The following is a 21,285-nucleotide window of genomic DNA, read 5'->3' on the forward strand; positions in this document are numbered from 1 at the left end:
CTGCCTCGGAGGGATACATCATAGCATCACGATAAAGTAGTTCCGCGGAGTGAGGAGCGGAGAGATCACCTTGAGCTGCTGCGCTGCCTGATACATCAATTCGAGCGTCCTACTGCGAGAGAAGGTGGGTTCAACTAATCTCACGATCGTTTGTTACGTCATTTGACTGAATTCAAGTTTGTGTTATCGACAATGTTACTTTTTCCTACACATTCTGTAACTCCTAAAATGCGGTTGCATTTTTGCTCATCATCACATGTTTGCTGGCGTGTCTAAATGTGTCAAACATATTGTCTGGATGTCTAAATATGTCTTCTAATGTCATCTTAACAAATAACACGCATTTTGCAATTTGCGTTGAAAGTGGACGTACGTGTTGAACTTTACAGCCATCTTGAGAGTCTGACATTGGTGCGCGCCGTGCTATGTCGTCTCCTGACAACGTTGTCATTATAAATCTGTTGGTGGGCGGATACGCAGTAAGGTCTGCATATCTTGGAAAATATTTTTCTACTTTTAGTCTGAATCAATGTACATCAGTTGTTGATAAAATTCACGTCAGAATAAATGGTAATCGGCCGCGATATATGCAGAAGTTCCTTTTTGGCGACTTGCTTCCAGATACTTCCCGTTGTGGGCGCGGCCTTGAGGTCTCGTCGGCCTCCGATTGGTCGGTTTGCTCACAGTGGTAAAGACGCGAGACAGGATGACGCAGTGATGCAATCGTGACTTTTGACGCATCGACTACGCCGTAGTCACTTTCTCTCGCCCACTATTATCCTGATAACTGCTGGCTAAAGTTGCTCTCATTGTATTGTTCAGTAATACAACTCGTCGTTTGCTTAGAAATGGCTTCCAAGGACGGTCAGTCTATTGATGACTGTGCATGTGTTGAAGACTGCGCATGTGTTCAAGAGCACACATCTCCCGTGTAAGATCTTTTAAATACAGTAGCTTTTATGTCGCAATTAATAGCAGTATGTTCAAGGGATCCCTTACCTATGTGGGTAATTTGCAGGAGTAAAACGTTAACATTTTGTGTATAATTAATTTGACAACATTTAATAACGATTTTAAAATATGATAGCCTGCTGCTCTGTTCCTTAGACACGTCACTCAGTAACAGTCGCGTGTGTCAACATTTGACTGGATTGTATTATAATAATATAGTAATATATACGGCATTTGTTAACTCTTATGAATTGAAGGTTAGGTTCAGCAGCAGGCAGAATTCTTTCTCAAAAACCTGATGTGTTAGAAATAATAGTAGAAACTCAATGGTTTAGAGTGGTGCCACAACTCCGGGGGATAGGTGGTTGCAATGTTTATGGTGTTTTGGCTCTTAAACAATTGAGGCACTTAGTCATACTCGCTTTATAAAAACGACAACTACAGGATTCATTCAGAGAGATATGTATAAAATGTCAGAAAAACACAATGCATTTCAAGTGAGTCTGGTGATTTTGATGGGTTGACTTTGAATGGACAGTGTGTTACACAAATCTTTAAAGTTTGTAGAAGGAATATGTATTTTTTTAATTATTAATCGAATGTCAGAAAGAATGTGCTTGGTTTCACTCATCTGATCTTTGGCAGAAAGAAGAACATTCTGCTGAATGGCTAATTACTTTGGAGGAAAGCTGCTTTCAAACAAACCTTTTTGTAACTAATTACATTTTTAAGTTGAGCATGTGCGTTCAGTAATTACACTAGAATTAGCTAGGTTCTGGATTTTCGCCTTTATCTGTCTGAATTAGTGTGACAAAGGCATCAAAGTTCATGCCTGACCCTTTCTGCAAATTGTTTAAATTGTGAACATGTAATTAGTTTGACAATCTTCAAATGTTCCTTCCAACCTGACCCGCAGGTAATCCAATAAAACTGGAGGTAATGCAACAAAACTGCACTTTCTGGTTTCTTGGCTTCCTTGGCCATGAACTGTGTTGTGTGGTGCACAGTTAACATCTGTTCATTTGCAGTTCCTTCCCACTACAACTCACCAAGCCTCCTCCTTTACCAGTGCAGACTAACTGGATTTGCACAAACAGAACCACGTGAGACTGCATTCGGTGCCCTGCTGTGTCCTTAACCTGGCGCACATATGCAGAACCGGAAAATGCAAAAGCTGGGTATCACGGAAGCGATAACCATTTTCATGTAAATACTCAAAACTGTAATTGTGACTTTTTTGTGGCCTTCTGGAGACTCTGAAACTCAGAATGTGTTTACTAGTTTGCGTCGGCACAAATGAATGGCACTTGTGCAGAGCCACCACAGGCAAATGTAACCAAGTTGTGCACTTAGCTTCATTAGAATAATAAAGTCATTTATAAGTAATTGCCACACAATCTCCCAATCCATAGAAACATATCCCAAACGAGTGAGTAGTCCTGCGTCCTGCATATCAGCTTTGCGAACACTGCCTGCATGCTGTATGTTATTATTAGACCTAGCCTGTTTTTAGGCCGCGGGTGTTGTATGTTCAAGGCCGGCAGTGACATTTTAGTGACTGCGCTTTCGCGGTGGCTGCCTCATGTACGGCCGTAATGTCACGTCATGGCGATGGCCCGGTCAATGCTGGCGCTCTCTTTGTTCTTTATCCTCATCATCACCGGAAGGATTTATTACTCTTGAGCTCCTGAAAGTGTTGTCACCGTGGACGAGTGCTTCGGCTGGCAGTTGCGCAGGGCCTGCTACTACAGGGTGTAGTCAGCCATTGCAATGTGGTGCACGCTCCAACAAATTGGGGTTCCTCTGGAGATCCGTGGCAGTGTCATGCCTCATTCTCCACAAGAGGACCAGGAACATCTACTGGGGGTATGTAGTGCATGGAACAGGTTGGTGGCATGGATGATACAAGCCATCTTGGATATGTTGTGTCACCGTCGGAAATGTCACGCTGTCCTGATTGCAGTACTCCTGGCCATGATTGTACTTGGGCAGTTATCAAAAAAGTGATAAAGCATGTATCTGGAAAGATAGGCGGTCATTTGACCAAGAGCGTTTAAAACAAAATGTCACAAGCTGGAGCCAGTCAGGAAGGGATTGGAGGGGATTATTAGTAGCCAGCTCTTAAATTAGCTTTGCATCTGTGTCAGGGTGACTCCAAACTACCAGTGAAGGATACTCAGCTGACATTGTTAGAAACAGACGTGAGATCCATGTCTTCCATGGAGGGCTAATGCTGTCATTCGTGTAACCGTTTGGTTTTCCCCATGAGAACAGCAAGCAGGATTTACTGAATAAAAAAAAAATGCCACTGCACAAAATTAATACTCCCCCCCACTTTACGTTTAATCGCCACCACAAACTCCAAAACAGCGTAACAGGTGCCACGCCGCTGTGAAGCTAATTGATCTGACAGTATGCACCCAATGGTCAATTTGAGCACGGTATGTTTGTGAGCATATGTAGCACTGGATGTAGTATCATCCAGGAACCTGTGCAGTGAATGTTGTGTTTCTTTTAAGTGGCATTCATTCAACTATTAGAGGTTCAGGCTGCAACTTGTTCTCACAAGTTGCGCTGGATGTGTTCGTGGTTTGAATGCTGTGAATGACAATAATGTGTTGTGCCACTCAAAATGCAGACCTGTTGGTCGAAAGCTTGTCAGTGTTCATAAAAAGACAAAGCACACAAAAATGGTTGTCGCGGAGGCTCCCTGTGACTCAGCCCACTCTGCTGCCTTCACCTTGCGTCGCTACGTATTGCTGCGGTACAGCAGAATGTGACTGCGAGCACGTACAGCTCTCCTCAGCCACCAACTGCTATGCTCCATTCACTCCAATGTTACATCATCACTCAGCAGGCACAATGGAGGCAGACGGTTGAGGGCTGGAACCCCCATCATGACCATTTTAATTAGATGGCAACAAGGGAGTCATGTGCCATTGTTTTGTGAGGTTATGCAACCAGAGTTGGTGTTAAAGAGAAGCGAGGATGCAATTTACCCTGCACATATTTCTGGGTTTTTTTATTGTTGTTTTCAGAACACCTTTGTTACAGGCAGATGCCTGAATTAAAAGCTTGAATAATCTGAATGGGAAAAGCATGGTGAACTGAGTCTTGTCAATGGGTCCAAATGAATTGTTGCCATTAGCAACCCAGTGGGGTGGCGAGGGGAGAACAGAGTGTACTGTACATGCGCAGTCTGGTCTACAGTGGATGTCGAAAGTGCACTCTTTCTAAAGTATTTGGGTTTTTTTGGGGGGGGGAAAGAGCCTATGCAAAATGATTCCATTTTCTTTTTCAAAATAATGAAACTAGCGCTGCACGGTTTAGCGGTAGTAAAAAAAAAAAAGTGCTGCTAGATACCACACTCACCATTTAAAAACAAAAGATATATATGTAACAAAAATGACATGTTACTAATATAATAATGCAAGGCTTAAAATTGTCTGAATCGTCTATTTTCAGCTTCTGAACAAGAATATTTCATTGATTTCTGTATTCCTTTATGAAAGCAGGTTACCTTTTGTGTGTAATCAAAATAAGGCTTTTGCAAACATTCTACTCTTATTTAGGACAACAATGACTGGACCAGAAACTAAATCAATTTCAAAAGGTTGGTGAGTACAATCTCCCTCTTGTGAGGGTTTTTTTTTTTTGTTTTGTTTTGTTTTTTTAATCACCAAACAGTACCAAATGCACAACAAAAATTGGTGAATGAACAGTAATTGCAGACAAATTGTTTTGTGATGCCCTTAAATGCAAAATAAAATGTTGTCTGATTAATTGATGGAATCATTTGATAGTGACAGTGACTGTGTCAACACAAAAATTTAAATCACGCTCAGGTGTTCGACACATTATCGGTAATCTTTTTTTTTTTTTAATTTCAATGTTTTTATAACTGTGAGAAGCCAAAATCAAAATCGCGGTTCCATTTTGATTGATTTTCCAGCTCTACTACCACATATTATTTTCTATTTGTACAACTACAAATAATTTGAAGATCTGTGTTTTCCCATCTACTCTATGATACCACTGCTTTTACCAATGACGTTATTTATTTATTTTCCCTTGGTATCGTTTCAGTAACAGTCTTGAGTTACTTTCTACGTGTGTAGTATTTAAGTCTGAATTTTGGTGCTGTGACAACACTAAATGTAACCTGACTTGTTCAATGGAAGTGAAAGTGAAACAAAGCTCTGGGTTAATTACACTGGTTGGCTTAGCGAGTACAAAGAAAACTATTCATTTGATTATGCCACGTTTGTTTGAATGGCACAATTCAGTCTTTTCGGGCTAGAAGTCTTGACACTTTTCCTCACAAAAGCTTGAACCTGATTTCCCAATTTCCTTGCTGATAGGTGAATGTCCTCCTTCATTTTTATTGTTTTTTGCTCACCAGTTTTTTTTTTTGTTATTATTATCAGTTTCTGTTATTATTGTCAGTATTATCAGTACCTGTTATATTTCAACATTGTCTAATTTCTCAACAGCACACATTTCTGAACTCTAGAGACTGTAAGTTGTCGAACCTCGTGGGTGAATTACAGATATCTGACTTTAACCCAGATTTGATGCTCATGGCACACTATGCTATTGCCATTTATTATAAACTCATATTGCAAGAACGGCTTAAGTGTCCAGCCAAGTATACCAATGGCTCCAAGCAAAAAAAAAAAAAAAGGACAAAAAAGAAATCTAATTGAACCCGTGTCTTACTTTTGTCCCTCAGGACCTGTCCAGACTCCAAGATAATTGCCATGCCTCAGCCAAAGATTGTCGACATGGGCTCTGCCTTCATCCAGACGCAGCAGCTCAACGCCGCCATGGCCGACACCTTCCTGGAACACATGTGTCTGCTGGACATCGACTCGAAGCCCACCACAGCTCGCAACACTGGCATCATCTGCACTATCGGTGTGTCTATGTACTGTCTAGCTACATAGTGGTTCTATCGATTGTGACGGTGAAGTTGTTGGACAATATGTTGTGTAAAATCAACAAAATTAGAAAATTCTCCTGCAAGAAGGGAAGACTGTAATGCCATGTTGTTATCCCTGTATACATCCATTCTTTTTTTTTAGGTTCACTTTTCAGTACAGTAATTTAAAAATAATAATGCATTCCAAACTATTGCCATATTAAGTAATAACTGTGTTTACAGAAATGTGAACAATCTCGCGCATTCTCAGAGCATTTCATGAAATTGTGAAATTAGGCCTTGCAGATGACTTTCTGATGCGAATTCTTCAGCTTTCAACTTTACTGTCTTCAAGTACCTTGTATGCTACCATCTGGCGGTCAAGAATAAAATGACACTTTTTAGGGGAACTGTAAATGCCTGATGCAACATACCAGCTTCACCACAAGTTTGAGAATACACTGGCATCATCAGCAAAATTACTTAAATCGCTCTGTGGACACGCTATTCTATTTTAATAAAACATTTTTAACATTTTTTTTTTCCTTTTTCTTCAGGGCCAGCCTCTCGTTCTGTGGACATGCTCAAGGAGATGATTAAGTCCGGAATGAACATCGCACGCTTGAACTTCTCACACGGCACACATGAGGTGGGCAGTTTTATCACTTCCCTGTTTGGCATGTTTGAACCTAGCGAGGGTGAGGCCAACTGCCACTGAAAGGCCATCACGTTCAACCTGTACAAATCATTTCAGTCCTTATCACAGGTGTGTTCCTTTCCTTTTTTTTTGCAATCTTTGCTTTTTGCAGCTTGGCAAACATTGCACATCTGTGGATACAATGGCTCCTCATAAACCGGCATGTATTTATGATGAACGACAATATGGTAACTTTAAAGACAATCAGGCAAGACAGATTATCAACTTCATAATATAATCATATTCAGGTGGATATGATGCAGCCAGACACCGACTGTTCAAGGTGAAAGTAAGGGCAAACATACAGATTAGTATTTGTTACAATGAAGCAAATCACTTACTCACAGTCAGTCATTTTTGTAGTTTGAATATGTATGTGAAGAGCTGTTGTTTAAAAAAAAAAAAAAAAATGATGTACCGGTAGTACCTTTTGTGACACGTAAGAAACTGCAACTAAGCTTCAAAAAGAGCTTCGTGCGCATCTGAATTGTCTGTGAACCGACCTAGCACAAACCTTTGCAAAGCTTTGCCCTTTCATGATTTTTTTTTAAACACTTCCATGACTTATTTTGAGAAATAACGCTTTCGATCCTGATCATTTGAATTACGTGCGGTCCGAATCGGAGTTTGATACCTGTGCAAGTGGAGCCTCTTGCATCTTCCCCCTACAAATTTTACAACCTTCTGAACATGTTTAGCAGGACATTCAATCACAGCTCCCTGTTCCTGATGGGCATCCTACAGTGGTGTTGTTTCCAAAATGGTTGACTGGAAGAGGACAGGCTTAAACACAACCTTTTTTTTTTTTTTCTTTTAAAATAAACCTCCACGCCAGCATTTAAATTAGAAATTGTGAAAAATCCGGACCATTTTTCAATCATCTGTAGGTTAAATTAAATTGTGTCGCACTGCATTTCTGTGCGTGCGTGCGTGTGTGTGTGTGTGTGTGTAAGGCAGCCAGTGTAATTCCTTGCCTTTTAAGTTACAGTATTTGTGAAAGCTGTGCTTCCCCACGTGGTCTAAGGGCGGAGGCCAGCTGCTGTATGTGCATAGGCACAACTAAATGAACAAACATGGGGACTGCTTGAACGCAATTTGCCTCTTTCATAGGAAATAAAGAAAATTGAATGAGTTTGTTTCAAGGTTCAACTCTTGTCAATTGACAATGTACAACAATGTTTTAAGGTGTTTGAACATTCTTAAGTGCCATGCAAATGTAAATATGCACGGTTAATGAGTGCATAAAACTGTTTCCTGTGTACTCAACCTTCTCTTCATTTCATTGAAAATGTTTCCCGAATGTTGGGTGGGCCCTTAGAGCGTTCACATTTGAAGGGTTGGGTTAGCTTTTTTGTTTCAGCCTCAACTACAACAGGTTTGTGGCACAATTGTTCATTTGTTGCACTGTGAAGACAGATTCTGAGAGACACACAGACCGATTTCTGTTCTAACCCTGTTCTCTTCGTTTTATTAACAAGTTGCTCTAGAGTTAGCTGCCTTTGCCTCAGTATTTCTGAATTAAACATGAGACGATTAATGGTCTGCTGGTGGAACATCTTCCTCAATTATTCTCCTGACATTACAAGGGGTTGGTGCCACTGGAGAATTAACAGGAGTAATCGCCAAGATCAACCTGACAGTTGTTTTATAAACTGGAATTAAGACGTTTTTTTTTTTCTAACCTCATTTACCACAGCATCAACAGACTGTTCGTAGTTGTACTGCACGTTAAGAAGGGTGTGGTGGAAAAAGGTCAATGACCGCACTGTGGCAGTCATTACTCATGCAGCATGTATTTTGATTGCCGCAGTTTGTGAGTTTTACAACTATGTTAAAAAAAAACATGTCTGCCTTTGATGATTAGTTCACATCGGAACTTTTTTCCATAGTACCATGCTGAGACCATCAAGAATGTGCGTGAGGCATGTGAGAGCTTTGAGCCAGGTAGCATCCAATACCGGCCAATCGGAATCGCCCTGGACACCAAAGGGCCAGAGATCAGAACTGGCCTCATCCAGGGAGTGAGTACAGTGATGCCGAACGGCCATGTTGGTTGGCAACTCAACTTGAAAAACACACCAGTGGCACTGAGGACTTCTGTGTGGTTTTAACAGAGCGGCACGGCTGAGGTAGAGCTGAAGAAGGGCAAAACGATCAAGATCACCTTGGATGACAGCTACCAGGAGAAATGCAGCGAAGAGATCCTGTGGCTCGACTACAAGAACATCACCAAAGTAGTAGAACCCGGCAGCAATATCTACATTGACGATGGGCTCATATCTCTGCAGGTCAAGGAGATTGGTAAGATTTGTTCACATTTAAAAAATAAATAAATAAATACATTCAACGGACGCAATGTGAAAATGTATGTTAATGGAAAAGTACTGACACGGGGTTTAAACAATAGACCAGATATATGGAATATACATTTGGCTTACAATATAGATTTGTCATCAGATCAATCTCAGTATATTAAAAACCAGAATAAGTAACTTTGATTGTCAGTATACCTTTGACAGAACTGTAGTTATAGCCATGTCACATTGGAAAGTAACCAACTACGGACACCAATTAGATGCAGATCTTATCACAACTCTTTGGAGAATTTCGTCCTATTGAATGAACTCGCCTTTGTCCCAGGCCCTGATTTCCTCATGTGTGAGATTGAGAACGGTGGCACCCTGGGCAGCAAGAAAGGCGTCAACCTGCCTGGCGCCGCCGTGGATCTGCCCGCCGTCTCTGACAAGGACGTCCAGGACTTGACGTTTGGCGTGGAGCAGGGCGTGGACATGGTGTTCGCCTCCTTCATCCGCAAGGCCGCCGACGTCCACGCAGTCAGAGCTGTGCTGGGCGAGAAAGGCAAGAACATCAAGATCATCAGCAAGCTGGAGAACCACGAGGGCGTGCGCAGGTGTGTGCCATCAAGTTAAGGCATGGTTGTGTTGTTCAAATATCTGATTAGCGAGTTGTCATCCTGAACATCCAGTGATGTGAACATGTTGCGCCCTGGTGGCCTTGTAGTGACACTACACCCGAAAAGCAAACTACGCCATCTTCTGACGTTTTTGTCTAATTGCCATTATGTGTCGTCTTCAGGTTCGATGAGATCATGGAGGCCAGTGATGGCATCATGGTTGCCCGTGGTGACCTTGGTATTGAGATCCCCACCGAAAAAGTCTTCCTAGCCCAAAAGATGATGATTGGCCGATGCAACAGAGCCGGCAAGCCAATCACCTGTGCCACTCAGGTCAGATGTTTGAATGCCTCTTCAGTCAGTGCTGTAACATTTCTTGTGCGTCCATGTGTGCTCTGTTATATGTTATTACAGTAGGAGGGTTGGGTTTTTTTTGTTTTTTTTAAATAATTAAACCTGTCAAATGATTTGTCTTCAGATGCTGGAGAGCATGATCAAGAAGCCGCGACCCACGCGCGCCGAGGGCAGCGACGTCGCCAACGCTGTGCTGGACGGGGCCGACTGCATCATGCTGAGCGGCGAGACTGCCAAGGGAGACTACCCTCTGGAGGCTGTGCGCACGCAACACATGGTCAGTTCACATCAAAGGAAGACTTGAACCAACACAGTTAACTCCTCTATAACAATTAACCCCTCTTACTAATTGAAATCTTGTCTCGCATGATTGTCCTTTTTTCATCTAAAATGAAGGTCAGTAATAGGGACAGCTAAAACATGTTAGTGAATGCAGCATCATACACCTAGGTCTGTCCTCCGGTATTCATAATTCGACCACAGTGGATTTGAAATCAAGTGTAGGCTTTCAGCTTTCATTTCTCAAATTCTATCCTTTGCCTCATGGAATTATATTAACTTCAATTTCTTTAGGGATTGTCACGTATTTCCAGATAATAATGAGAGACTGTCGGAGTTATACCCGGACAAGTTTAAACAAAAGAACTCGACTCAGGGAAGATTGTTGATGCAGCTGACGGGAGTACGATTTCCCAGAGCGAACGACGACAGTTGGTCCACACACACAAAGTTCCTCGTGCTCCTCCTCGGTCTTTTATTGCTTACATATGCAAAATACAAAAAAAACCCAATGCCCCTGATATTTGCATACCACGCTCCCAGTCCGGCCCCTCGGTGGTTGAACCACAGATACTCTTACACCTTTATGTCTGGTCTCCCATGAATAAGCAAGTTGCAGACTTCACAGATGACAAATGTTCGCCTGGGCCGCGACACTTATTACCAGTTCCCAAACCGTGTTTTGATGTTCTAAAACACTTCGTTCCTAAACTGTTTACTGTACTCCCAAGCTGTAAGGCGACTGACTCCCTGTGGACTTCAAAGAGCGCTCGGGCCGACACCCTTGTGCACAGACATTTGGGGGCACTAAATACAAAACCCGTCTAGACAGGCCCAAATTAAATGGAACTTTAAACATGATGTCATTCTGTTCGTAGATTCCTCTAACAGAGACTAAAATTCTGCTAGCATGTGTGTGATTTACATCATTAATACAGTCTACTATATTAATATTCATACAGGCCAGCAAAGTTGACTATTGGTTACCTCAGCTGCCTGACAGTTTTGTGGTTCTGGGTCCAATGTTTGGCTCTGGCCCCTGTGCTGGGTTTGCATGTTGTTGTTGCTGTGTTTGCGTGGGTTTTCTCTGGGTATTCCGGCGTCCTGCCGCATTTCAAAAACATGCAGTTCACTGAATTCATTGAAGGCTCTAAATTATTCATTATTTCAGTGAGATTTTGAATGCTTGTTTATTACTATCTGCCCTACAATTGGGTGTTGGCTTGTGCAGGTTTTGTGAAGCCAAAGTCAACTGGGATAGGCTCCAGCTCTCCTGCCATCCAAATGAGGACAGGCATTCTGGAAAATAGATGGATGGAAGACACATCTTGGACAGAAGCAAATTGCTTGTGCCTTTTTAACTTGCACTGTTTGCAGCTTACCGTTGTAAAATACAGTGCTTCAAATTGTAGCAAATGTAATTATTTACTGTCACCATCCATCACTTCATTTCAAATGTTGAGTGATGCAGCAGTTTCTATTCTCCTTGAATGATAGAGCCCCACCAAAAAACGGTCCTTTTATTCATCTCCAATCCCGATATACTGTATCCTCCATAACTGCATGGACATGTGGTTTTAAGAATTATCAAGCTTTCAACCTGCCCCACCTTTTAGGCGGCTGTCTTTCTCTGCCTTTTTGATAATCTGAATCACACTACTTACTGCTTGCGTGAGCATGTACTGTTGCTTTAGCGCCATAGGTTTCTAGAGCCCCTTATAATGAATCAAGCAAAGGTGGAATATTTTTGTTAGTAATTGTCTACTGTCTCTCTTCCTTCTCTCTCTCTCTCCCGCCCACTGCACACACATTCCCTTTATTATTATTATTATTATTATTATTATTTAAATTCATCTATCTTCATTGTCTTACCTGTGTGTGGTGGTGGTTTGCTCCTTGCTCGTTGCATCCTGCCCTCGCTCGCTTGCCAGATTGCTCGCGAAGCCGAGGCAGCAATGTTTCACCGTCAGGTGTTTGAGGACCTACGTCGATCCACGCCGCACTGCAAAGACCCCGCCGAGGCCATCGCCATTGGCGCCGTCGAGGCCTCCTTTAAGAGTTTGGCCTCAGCCATCATTGTGCTCACGGGCTCCGGAAGGTAGGGCAATTGTCCTCGTCGGTTGCGGCACTCGTGTCGGCGATGAGAGGAAGGGTTAGGGCCAGACAGGAACTGGTGGAAACTTTGGGACAGGCTGGCAATCACATTCACAAATCTTCTGGTTGTTTTTTTTTCATATTAGTTGACCTTTTCAACATGATGTCACGTGTACTTCCAGGTAGCAGAAGCCCAGATGGTAAAGAAAACATAAAATGTATAAAAGTGACCAAGGTAAATGGCTTGAGTGATCATTGTAGTCATCTTCTCTCCCACTCAAGTTTGAATGGATGAAGGATGTTTTGTGAGGTAACCTAAATTGGAGGGGAAATTTTCGACAAAATTAACATGAACATTCTTTCCTGTTGTTTCACTTAATGGTACAGATGTGGTCTTTGAAAAGTGAAATTGATAATGCATTTATTCAAACAAAACTTGCAGTGATGATGGACACCAATGCAAGACATACATATATATATTTTTTTTTATAATGACACTGTTTGTTAGCTGGGCCTGAACCTTAATTGTACTTATTTGTTTTCCGAACTGGGCAGATGCTAGCTTTCATTAGCACTGACTAAAGTAGCCATGTTGGTTGGCAAGCTAGCCGTTATGTTTTGCTAAATTCATCAAAGAAACAAACAACAACCGTCTGTTCCTTTAGAAGTGGATATTATGCCACTAGGCAGTTTTGCTTTTACAACTATTTGACATTCACCCTTCACCCACAGGCTAAGATCTAGTTTTTTAAGGAACTTTGGCAGGGGAAAAAAAGAACGTAGCCTTTTGGGAACTATCTGGCACTGCAACCTCAAACAAGTTTTTTTGCATTCTGCCACCTGGAAGTACCTTGCCACTTATATAAATAGATATTTCTTTTTGCAAACCTTATGCAAAGGTCTATTTAAACACACGTAAGCTGATATATCAACCAGGAAGATTTGATGGGTTGATTTCAAGCCCTTCCCAGATGTGTGAATGATGTGTGTCTGTGATAGTAAGTAACCCCCACTCCTTCCTCAATTGGTTCCCCCCGGGGCTGGCTTAGATCGCCCGCGAGGCAGAAGCAGCCACTTTCCACAGGAAGCTGTTTGAGGAGCTGAGGCGACACTCCCACCTGACAAGAGATCCGTCCGAGGTGGCGGCTGTCGGAGCCGTGGAGTCGTCTTTCAAGTGCTGCGCTAGTGCAATTATTGTTCTCACCAAGACTGGGAGGTAAGACATGGGGCTGCTCCTTGTCATCTCTGGTAAGTACACTATATGAACTAGTTGTCCATATAGTGTGTGTGCGCGCGTGTGTGAGAATGAATGTGTGTTTTTGATTGCACCGTGATGTAGGTGAGAGAGGACAGCAAGTTCACGTTTGGATATTTGTGATTTAACGCACTCCTTGTGTTCTAAAATGCTGCTTTTCCACTGCAATTCGTTCACCAATCAACATGGCGCAAATCAGTATTGACGAAAGTCCCTGGTCGATGCCGTATGAGGCGTGTAAAACACTGCTGGTCGCTCATTGTAATAAATCGTAACAAATAAGCATAATCAGGCTAGTAATTACAAAATTAAACTTACCATGTTTCTGTGCCTTTTTAGCTCAGTATTTTATTTACCCCCCCCCCCCCGCCCCCCAAAAAAAGAATGAGACTCCACAGTTTCCACTTTGCTACCCACAGTCTCCTCTTGGATAAAATGTGTTTCTCCCGACCAAGAAGTTAATGCAGGCCACCATTGTCTGAAGCGTTCAGTGAAACTTGTTTTTCCTGGTTTCAAGCTTTCATACGATATTATTTTAAAGTGGAAAACTGAGGCATGTAGAACTGAGCCAGTGCTGTACAATGGAAAAGTGGCATTTTTTTATACTTACAATTTAACAATATTCCTAATTTTTTAAATATGCTGACCTGCAGTATATTTTATTGTTTTTTTTGTTTTGCAGGTCTGCCCACCTTATCTCCAGGTACAGGCCTCGCGCCCCCATCCTGGCCGTAACCCGTAACGCCCAGACTGCTCGCCAAGCTCACCTGTACCGTGGCATCTTTCCGGTCCTCTACACCACTCCCGCCCATGATGTCTGGGCCGAGGATGTCGACATGCGTGTCAACTTTGCCATGGATATGGGTAAAGCTTTGCTTTCATTTTGGTTATCCTTGAGATGCATTTCATATGCTAGCTATGCAAGAGTGGAACATAGTGGAGCCTGAAGCTCTGAGATACCATTCACATTGTCAGTATAAACTAGCACAGTAGCCTCGAACTGTTTTGAATGAAAATATTTACAGCAATTATGACTTTATTACTGCTTTAGTGGAGGTTAGTGTTAGACTATGGTGCGTTTCAATTTACAAATTCAGGTTATGTCAGTGCCGTAGGGACGAAAGTCGGTCATAAGTCAAGGACCAGCTGTAGTTTTGAATTAATTTCTGAAGCAGCCTGAATTGATTGCCCCATCAGTTGGTGTCATGAAATTCATGGGTGCCTAGGGCTGCACAATTTTGTGGTGGCGCTAGATATCTGAAGAAAAAGAGGCAAGTCATGGGAATAACTTGAAGGGAAAAAAACAGTTGTCATGGAGCATTGTTGCTTTTTCATTTGCCCCAAACAGTCCCACCCCACTCCGCCCCTTTGCTTTTCCATTACAACAGGCGTTGGACTGAACTGTACAAGCCTCTCGCAGCATGTGGGGTTCTGCCATCACATTTCACAGCCAGTCTCAGCTATCCTTTTTTTTTTTTCTTGCAAAAATTATTACCCAAGCTTCATCTATTAGTCCATATGACAGTCTCAAGATGCTTCACCGTTGTTGCAAAACACTCTTGTGTTTGTTGTATATGCTGTATTTTTATGACTTTGGTGACGGCTGGCTTGCAGCTCTGTCTTGCTGGTCCAAAACCAGGAAATGTGCATGTGCAGTGGAGTTCCTTGCTGCATAATATGTTTACAGTATATGAAATCTCGTCGTTTTCGTCAGGATGAGGCTAAAAAGTATTTTCCACAACAATATTTAAATGATCTCCGTGTGTCTTTTACTACGAACCATGATTTGTTAATTCCCATGGAAAGTTTCCAGAACCCTACTCAAGATTACCCAAAAAAGCTGTGTTGTGAATTCAGTTGTTCACATGCAGTACTCAAATGTCACAGCAAGTGGCGCCTTTGGATAGCGATAAGCCATGCAGCCCCACGTCACAAAGATATATTCTGGATGTTTCCTCACAGCTGGGTTGGCTCATTGTGTTGCATGTGCTTGTGTGTAAAATCCAGGCAAGGTGAGAGGCTTCTTCAAGGAGGGTGATGTCGTCATCGTCCTGACCGGCTGGCGTCCAGGCTCTGGTTTCACCAACACCATGCGTGTCGTTCTGGTTGCCTGAACAAGGGTCCATTCACTCCATCTCTGCCTGTTCTGTTGTTAACACTCCACCATTCTTTCCAACAGCTGCTGCGTGAACTACGAAACATTATAGGCAATCAAACAACAGTAATCGGAGACCAAAACCTCACGACAACCATTCCGTGTGGGCGTCAGTGGTAGTTTTGCAATTTTCACTTCCTGTGTCCATTCCTTTCATGAGATATTTCCCTCCAAGAAACCAGTCTTCAGAGAGCCAATCAGATAGACACGCCTCAAACAGAAGCTGCTGTATTTATTCACTCGAGATGCTTGTATTAAACGATATCCTCCCAACCTATTGGCAGATCCTCATGCTTGCGCGTCGCCACACTTGTTTGGGTGGCGCCGCATGAACATGAGCACCCTCTTCTTAAAGAAACGTTTCTGGCCGAATAAGCGAACAAAATGGCGTCCTGCCACGCCACCCAATACAGATCATCGTGTCAGTGTGTGGAAGAAGCGTCTTTTATGCTTTCACTGTGTGTAGCACGCCTAAGCTTACTCTTCAATGTGTTACAGTCTATTGTACTTGACTATTATGGTGTTTGGGTTTGGGAATTTCAGTTGTATTTTATCTAACTCTTGAGAGTATGGATGTCTGCTGTCGGAACTGGTTACTGTATTTAAGTTAGATGTGTCATGGAGTCTCTCGCATCTAGTTGATCATATGTCTAAATTGGCACTTAAAGTCTCACTTAAAAAAAGAATTAAAATGGCACTTTGAAGCGGGTTGCGATGTTGGCCTCAGTGGATGATGGGTAACAAAAGTGAGGAACTTTTGTTTGTTTGGTTTTTTTTTGCTCCAAGTTGTCGTTGCCTGGCAAGCTTTTCATTGTTACACTGAGCGATGTGAGTGTGAAGAGGTCATATGTTGCTGGTTGTTGTCACCAGACAGGATTTCATCAATAAAAAGGCAAGTACCAAAACAATTTTTTTGTAAGTACTTTATTTTCATAAGACTCTCTCATTTTTTTTCCCCCAAATCATCCAAGGAAAAAAAGGTCTTTAAAAGGGTAAACTTCATTTTGAAAGCAAGATTTTCACCCCAAAAATAAAGCTTTCCAAAAAAGAAAATTCAGTCATACACCACTCCAACTTGTTTCAGAATGTCCTCTTTGAGTTCAGCCAGCAGCAGAGAGTCCGCATGAGACATAATGGGACACTCCTTCATTCCTGCAGTGGAGAAAAGATGGCACGTTTGTTTTGATGGGCAGTCATCAACCAACAAGCTGCTGTGTTACTGATACTCAGGCAGATAAGGTTGTAAAGGGAGGAATGAGTTCTGGTATTTGTTGGGGGGGTTATTTTGTTCTTATTTGAATTTAAAAAAAAAAAGTATTCTCTCTCTCTCTCTCTCTCTCTCTCTATATATATATATATATATATATATATATATATTTTTTTTTTTTTTAAATCTAAAAACTTAGTCGAATAATGTTGCTGCGTAACTTCTGTGTTAAGCACTTTTTTTCAGTTATTCTTCTGGGCAAGGCATTGTTCACATTGCACAATGCTTCCTGAGAATAGATTACTCAATAATGGTCTGTGTTTTGGTTTCATTTGTGTTCTGTTTTAATACACAGGATAACTTTAACCAACACCTCGAGTCTTGTAGTCTTGCCACATGGAGTGGACTCGTAGTTGGCCGTTTCCTGATCTGATTTTAATTTTGGCAAAGTCTTCTGACTACGATAAACATGCATTTCATCAGCAGGAGTTGGTCAGCTGAGTTTGCTTGAAATGCCCCACGTTAAAATTTATATTCCTTGAAATGCTACCAGGTCCACATTTTTGGGATAACAACAAAAAAAAAAAAATCCTCTCAAAATGTGTACATATTTACTTAACACTCTACTAAAAACTATCTTTTTGAGCTATTCCCATAAATTACATGTAAGGCTCATGTACAGAACTCACTCACAACCCTTGCTTTGTCATCTGCGATATAGTACCTTTGAGCAAACACTGTCGGACCTCCTCCGCCTCGTAGCGCAACCCCGTGCTATGAACAAAGTTGAGGGGCAAGTGAGGGTCCGGGAGAGGGTACTTGGTCTCCTTCCCATTTACCACCATGACTTCGGGACACCACATGTGAGATGGGAACTGAGCAAGAGAGTCACACGGAAATAAAATCAAGGTATTTAAAAACAAAAGAATGCTTAACACCAGTCTCTGTGAGTGGTGACAAGTGTGGCTTTGCGTAACCTGAGAGACATTTATAGAGAACAGGAAGGCGGTTGCATGCAAGTTGGCACAAGTACAATCATTGTAACATACCCGGATTAACCCCTTGGTGCCCACCACAATGGCATCGTTGTGGAGCTGCAGGCCCGAGGAGCTGGTAAACACGGCCATCCGGTTGTTGGAATACTTGAGCGTGACCACCAAGGTCTCATCCACTCCTGGAAATAACATTCACATATGAAAAAATGTGTTGCACAATTAGAATGTTTTTGTTTTTTTTTTCATTACCAGTAGGCAGAATGACTCCTTCGGTTTTGATGCTCACTGGCCTCTCTCCACCGTACACCATTGAGGTGAACTGCAGCGGGTAGAGGCCAATATCCAGCAGCGCTCCTCCGCCAAGTTCCTTGAGCTCCAGTCTCGGCAGAGGCAGCACAGACAGGCCAAACTCCGACCGGACCATCCTCACATCACCGATCTCTCCCTGGGCGAGCAGCCTCCGGAGCTCTCGGTAGGCTGGGAAAAATCGAGCCCAAATGGCCTGGAAAAGATTCATTCAAGTACGGTAAGGGAAGTCTTTTTGATTTGTGGGGGGGGGGGAACTTCACCTCAGTGAGCATCTGAAAGAAAGACCAAAGTTAAATATTTTATCTCGGGCCGTTGTGCAGCTTGAGCGTCTCCCAGATGACTTGGGGTGAGAAGCTTTCAAACTTAGCAGGTAAACTTTATCTGTTTTTTTTTTTTTTTTTTTTTTATGGCAGCGCGGGCACCCGCAGCGGCTCCTCTCTCTCCTGTGGTTAAGAGGAAAGCAATTTCATCTGTGCTGTATGTTGCACATGGAGCACATTTGATAAGAAAGTTGACTTGAACTTGAACTTAGCTTGTAGCCGACGTCACATCATGCACGTTTTGCGCATGACGTCTCAGATCTTCATACTTAACATGAACCTCTAGGGCAGGGGTCTCAGAGTCTCAGCCCATAAATGCACAGACAAAGTTGTGCTGCTCAAAAATCAGTTTGAGTTTTAGACTCCTGCTCAAAGGAATTCAAATAATTACTCCTTATCCTCTTTTACACTGCCTGTAAAACCCTTTCTTGCCTTTTTTCTATGTTGCTGTTCTGTTTATATGCGCAGACAGTTTTGACATTGTGGTATTTCAGTCATATTATGGTTGACCTTATTTAAAAAAAGTTTAACTTTAGTGGTCTCGCTGTGTCACCCTGCTCTTCAATTACCTCCATGAGGAAGACGTTGTTCTTCTTGGCACAAGCCAGGATCTCCTTCACCTCCTTGGGTGTCATGGCCAGGGACTTCTCACACAGGACAGGTTTTTTGGCATTAAGAAAGAGCAAACAGGAGCTCAGGTGGTTGGTCTGAATGGTGCCGATGTACACCACATCTGCACACACAGACAACTCATAGGAGCGCGTGCAGACAAACCACAAGATAGATCGAGCGGGCCTGAGCACTGACCGATGTTGGGATCTCTGGCCAGCTCTTCGTAGCTGCCGTACGCTCGAGGGATGTTATGTGTTTTTCCAAACTTCTTGGCATCCTCTAAGCTGCGGGCAGCCACAGCCACAGCCTGTCAATGAAAATCAAAATGTACTTCAAATCCATTCGTCCATTTCCTGTTGGGGATTGGACTCTCAAAAGGGGCGCGAGCAGATTTTGGGGTTTTCATTCATAGTAAAATGTTATCTAGTTACAAAATAAAAAATAATAATCATAATAATTAAACACTGCTCCAAACCAACCTTTACAAGCAAACTCAGACGATAATAATGGTGATCTTCAGCTCAATTGGTTGGGAACACGTCTGGCTAGAGTTTCAAACCTAAATCTTTTCTGCCGTGAGGCAGATAAACTGGCTGTCTTCCAATCTAATTAGAACAATAAATAATTGAACTTTGCTTAGCACCGCTTTCATCTTCCATATGTTGTATGTAGTAAGACATGCATTCTCCATTAGTTAGATTTCAATCCAGTCCAAACATCAGCCTGTGCAGTCCTACACTTTGTAGTATCATTCGGAATCGTTTTTCAATTTTCTTTTATTTATGTTTTATATGATTGATTTCAATTCCAGTAACATTTGATATATTGTGCATGTATAAAACTTAACAAATGTATTTGACGAGCATCCAATGCATGTTGCATGCCAATGATGATATACGTTACAGAGACATAAAACAATAGTTTCCGTAAATGCACCAATATGTAGAAGCTTATTGTTTTAGTGGTATATTGTATTTGCTCTTGTCATCCATAAATTTTACATTTATTTTTCACCCCCCCCCCAACAAATAGTTAAAAAAACATTACTATTAATTTACAGCATTAATACTTAAAACATGGGACTTTGTGTTGACCCATAAGGGCGAGACACTCACCAGAAACCTGCACCCTTAAAGGAGGGGTGGGAGAATGACGTTTCTTGGGAATAGAGATGAAAGGGCAGTAGCTTCATGCTTGCAATGTGAGCAGTTTTGTGTGGAGAGTCAAAGAGGCAGGACTAGCACTCGTCTCGTCGTTCAGCGCATCTCCACAATTTACATTGCCGCAATTGATTTAAGTGGCCAAGAACTCACTCAGACTGACAGAGTCCGCCTGGAAGCACTTCACGATGCTATCATCTCGTTTTTATGACTAGCCCAACACATTTGTTGAGCACCAAATATCAAATACTTTCTTTCACCCCCCCCCCCCAAAAAAATCGGATTATATCGGGTAGTGTTTTTGCATTTATTTCAATGATGAAGGGTTTTTTAAACCCCTCTTAAAAAGTTTTTTTTTTTTTGCTTCAGATGAAGCAAATGAAGCACACGGACAATAGTCTAAACTCCCACTTAGTATTGTCAACTCTCACTCAGCTCAACTGTATTTTTAGACCACTTTAAAACAACCACCGTTGTCTGCAAAGTGCTGTACATGGAGCAAAAAAAAAGAGTCATACAAGAACATACGATTAAAAAAAAAACTAAATTAATAACGAAACTATAAATTAGCCCCATCCGCTGATGTTTCTGAGCATCTCACGGTTGGATTGATACCTGGTGGTCCTCGGGTGGCAGCGTTTTTAGGGCCACCATGAAGTCGTGACTGATCTTCCCGGCGCTGCAGATTCCCCACCTGGTTGCCATTTTCGCGAGTGTGTGAGTGGATCGGAGGGCAGCCGACGACTGTTAAAAAGTCAGACTTGTGAGCGAGAGTGTGTGTGCGTGTGTCCTCGAGTCAGGCGCAACAGGAAATTCCTGCCGCCCTTGAATGTGCTCTTGTTTCATTCGATGCAATTGGCTCTCTCATTGCAAACGTCAGGAAGTGTCACATTTCAAATTCATTTTATCATCATCATCATGTGTTCTTTGGGTTTTTTCCACTGGTACTCCGAATGCAGTTTGTGCATTTTGTAGGATGATTGACAGTGCACTCACATGGGGAAGTCAAGCACACACGCACTATACGTTAAAAGGTGAACGGGTTTCTACATTTACCCCCCC

At 42.3% G+C, this 21,285-nt stretch overlaps 2 protein-coding genes and 1 long non-coding RNA gene across 6 annotated transcripts in view; 2 read left to right on the forward strand and 1 right to left on the reverse strand.

Annotated features, from left to right (window-relative positions):
- pkma (pyruvate kinase M1/2a) lies at positions 1-16,526 on the forward strand. Of its 4 annotated transcripts, none has more exons than XM_019866637.1 (11): positions 1-124; positions 5,684-5,868; positions 6,430-6,521; positions 8,459-8,590; positions 8,684-8,870; positions 9,210-9,480; positions 9,666-9,816; positions 9,962-10,114; positions 12,048-12,214; positions 14,148-14,329; positions 15,473-16,526. In XM_019866637.1, the coding sequence occupies exons 2-11, from the start codon at positions 5,712-5,714 to the stop codon at positions 15,577-15,579; spliced, it is 1,599 nt and encodes a 532-aa protein (XP_019722196.1). In that variant the 5' UTR covers positions 1-124; positions 5,684-5,711; the 3' UTR covers positions 15,580-16,526. The 4 variants fall into 4 exon arrangements, with proteins under 4 accessions (XP_019722196.1, XP_019722195.1, XP_019722194.1 ...); XM_019866636.1 differs by lacking the exons at positions 1-124; positions 12,048-12,214 and adding exons at positions 777-931; positions 13,260-13,426; XM_019866635.1 differs by lacking the exon at positions 1-124 and adding an exon at positions 779-931.
- A 51-nt stretch (positions 16,527-16,577) lies between these two features.
- LOC109513916 (trans-1,2-dihydrobenzene-1,2-diol dehydrogenase-like) lies at positions 16,578-21,056 on the reverse strand. Its single transcript, XM_019866644.1, has 7 exons — positions 20,839-21,056; positions 19,259-19,370; positions 19,021-19,184; positions 18,072-18,324; positions 17,877-18,001; positions 17,552-17,702; positions 16,578-16,772 (listed from the first exon to the last, which is right to left on the reverse strand). The coding sequence occupies exons 1-7, from the start codon at positions 20,926-20,928 to the stop codon at positions 16,675-16,677; spliced, it is 993 nt and encodes a 330-aa protein (XP_019722203.1). The 5' UTR covers positions 20,929-21,056; the 3' UTR covers positions 16,578-16,674.
- The window catches only part of LOC109513917 (uncharacterized), an 8,345-nt gene continuing 5,323 nt past the window's right edge, over positions 18,264-21,285 (forward strand). The window contains exon 1 of the long non-coding RNA XR_002167895.1: positions 18,264-18,370. This is a non-coding gene — a long non-coding RNA (uncharacterized LOC109513917). The remainder of the gene's footprint in view (positions 18,371-21,285) is intronic.

The sequence above is a fragment of the Hippocampus comes genome, unplaced genomic scaffold (genome assembly GCF_001891065.2).
Source record: "Hippocampus comes isolate QL1 unplaced genomic scaffold, H_comes_QL1_v1.1 scaffold82, whole genome shotgun sequence".
Classification (NCBI taxonomy): Eukaryota; Metazoa; Chordata; class Actinopteri; order Syngnathiformes; family Syngnathidae; genus Hippocampus; species Hippocampus comes.

Bases quoted from the DNA above. Each gene is read 5' to 3' on its own strand.
- pkma (XM_019866636.1), top strand. From the start codon at position 849: ATGGCTTCCAAGGACGGTCAGTCTATTGATGACTGTGCATGTGTTGAA. The intron at 8,871-9,209 runs GTAAGATTTGTT...CCTTTGTCCCAG, and splicing joins TCTGCAGGTCAAGGAGATTG to GCCCTGATTTCCTCATGTGT. The intron at 9,817-9,961 runs GTCAGATGTTTG...ATTTGTCTTCAG, and splicing joins CAATCACCTGTGCCACTCAG to ATGCTGGAGAGCATGATCAA.
- LOC109513916 (XM_019866644.1), bottom strand. From the start codon at position 20,928: ATGGCAACCAGGTGGGGAATCTGCAGCGCCGGGAAGATCAGTCACGAC. The intron at 18,325-19,020 runs GTAATTGAAGAG...AATCTTTTCCAG, and splicing joins ACAACGTCTTCCTCATGGAG to GCCATTTGGGCTCGATTTTT. The intron at 16,773-17,551 runs GTACTATATCGC...TCTCCACTGCAG, and splicing joins CCGACAGTGTTTGCTCAAAG to GAATGAAGGAGTGTCCCATT.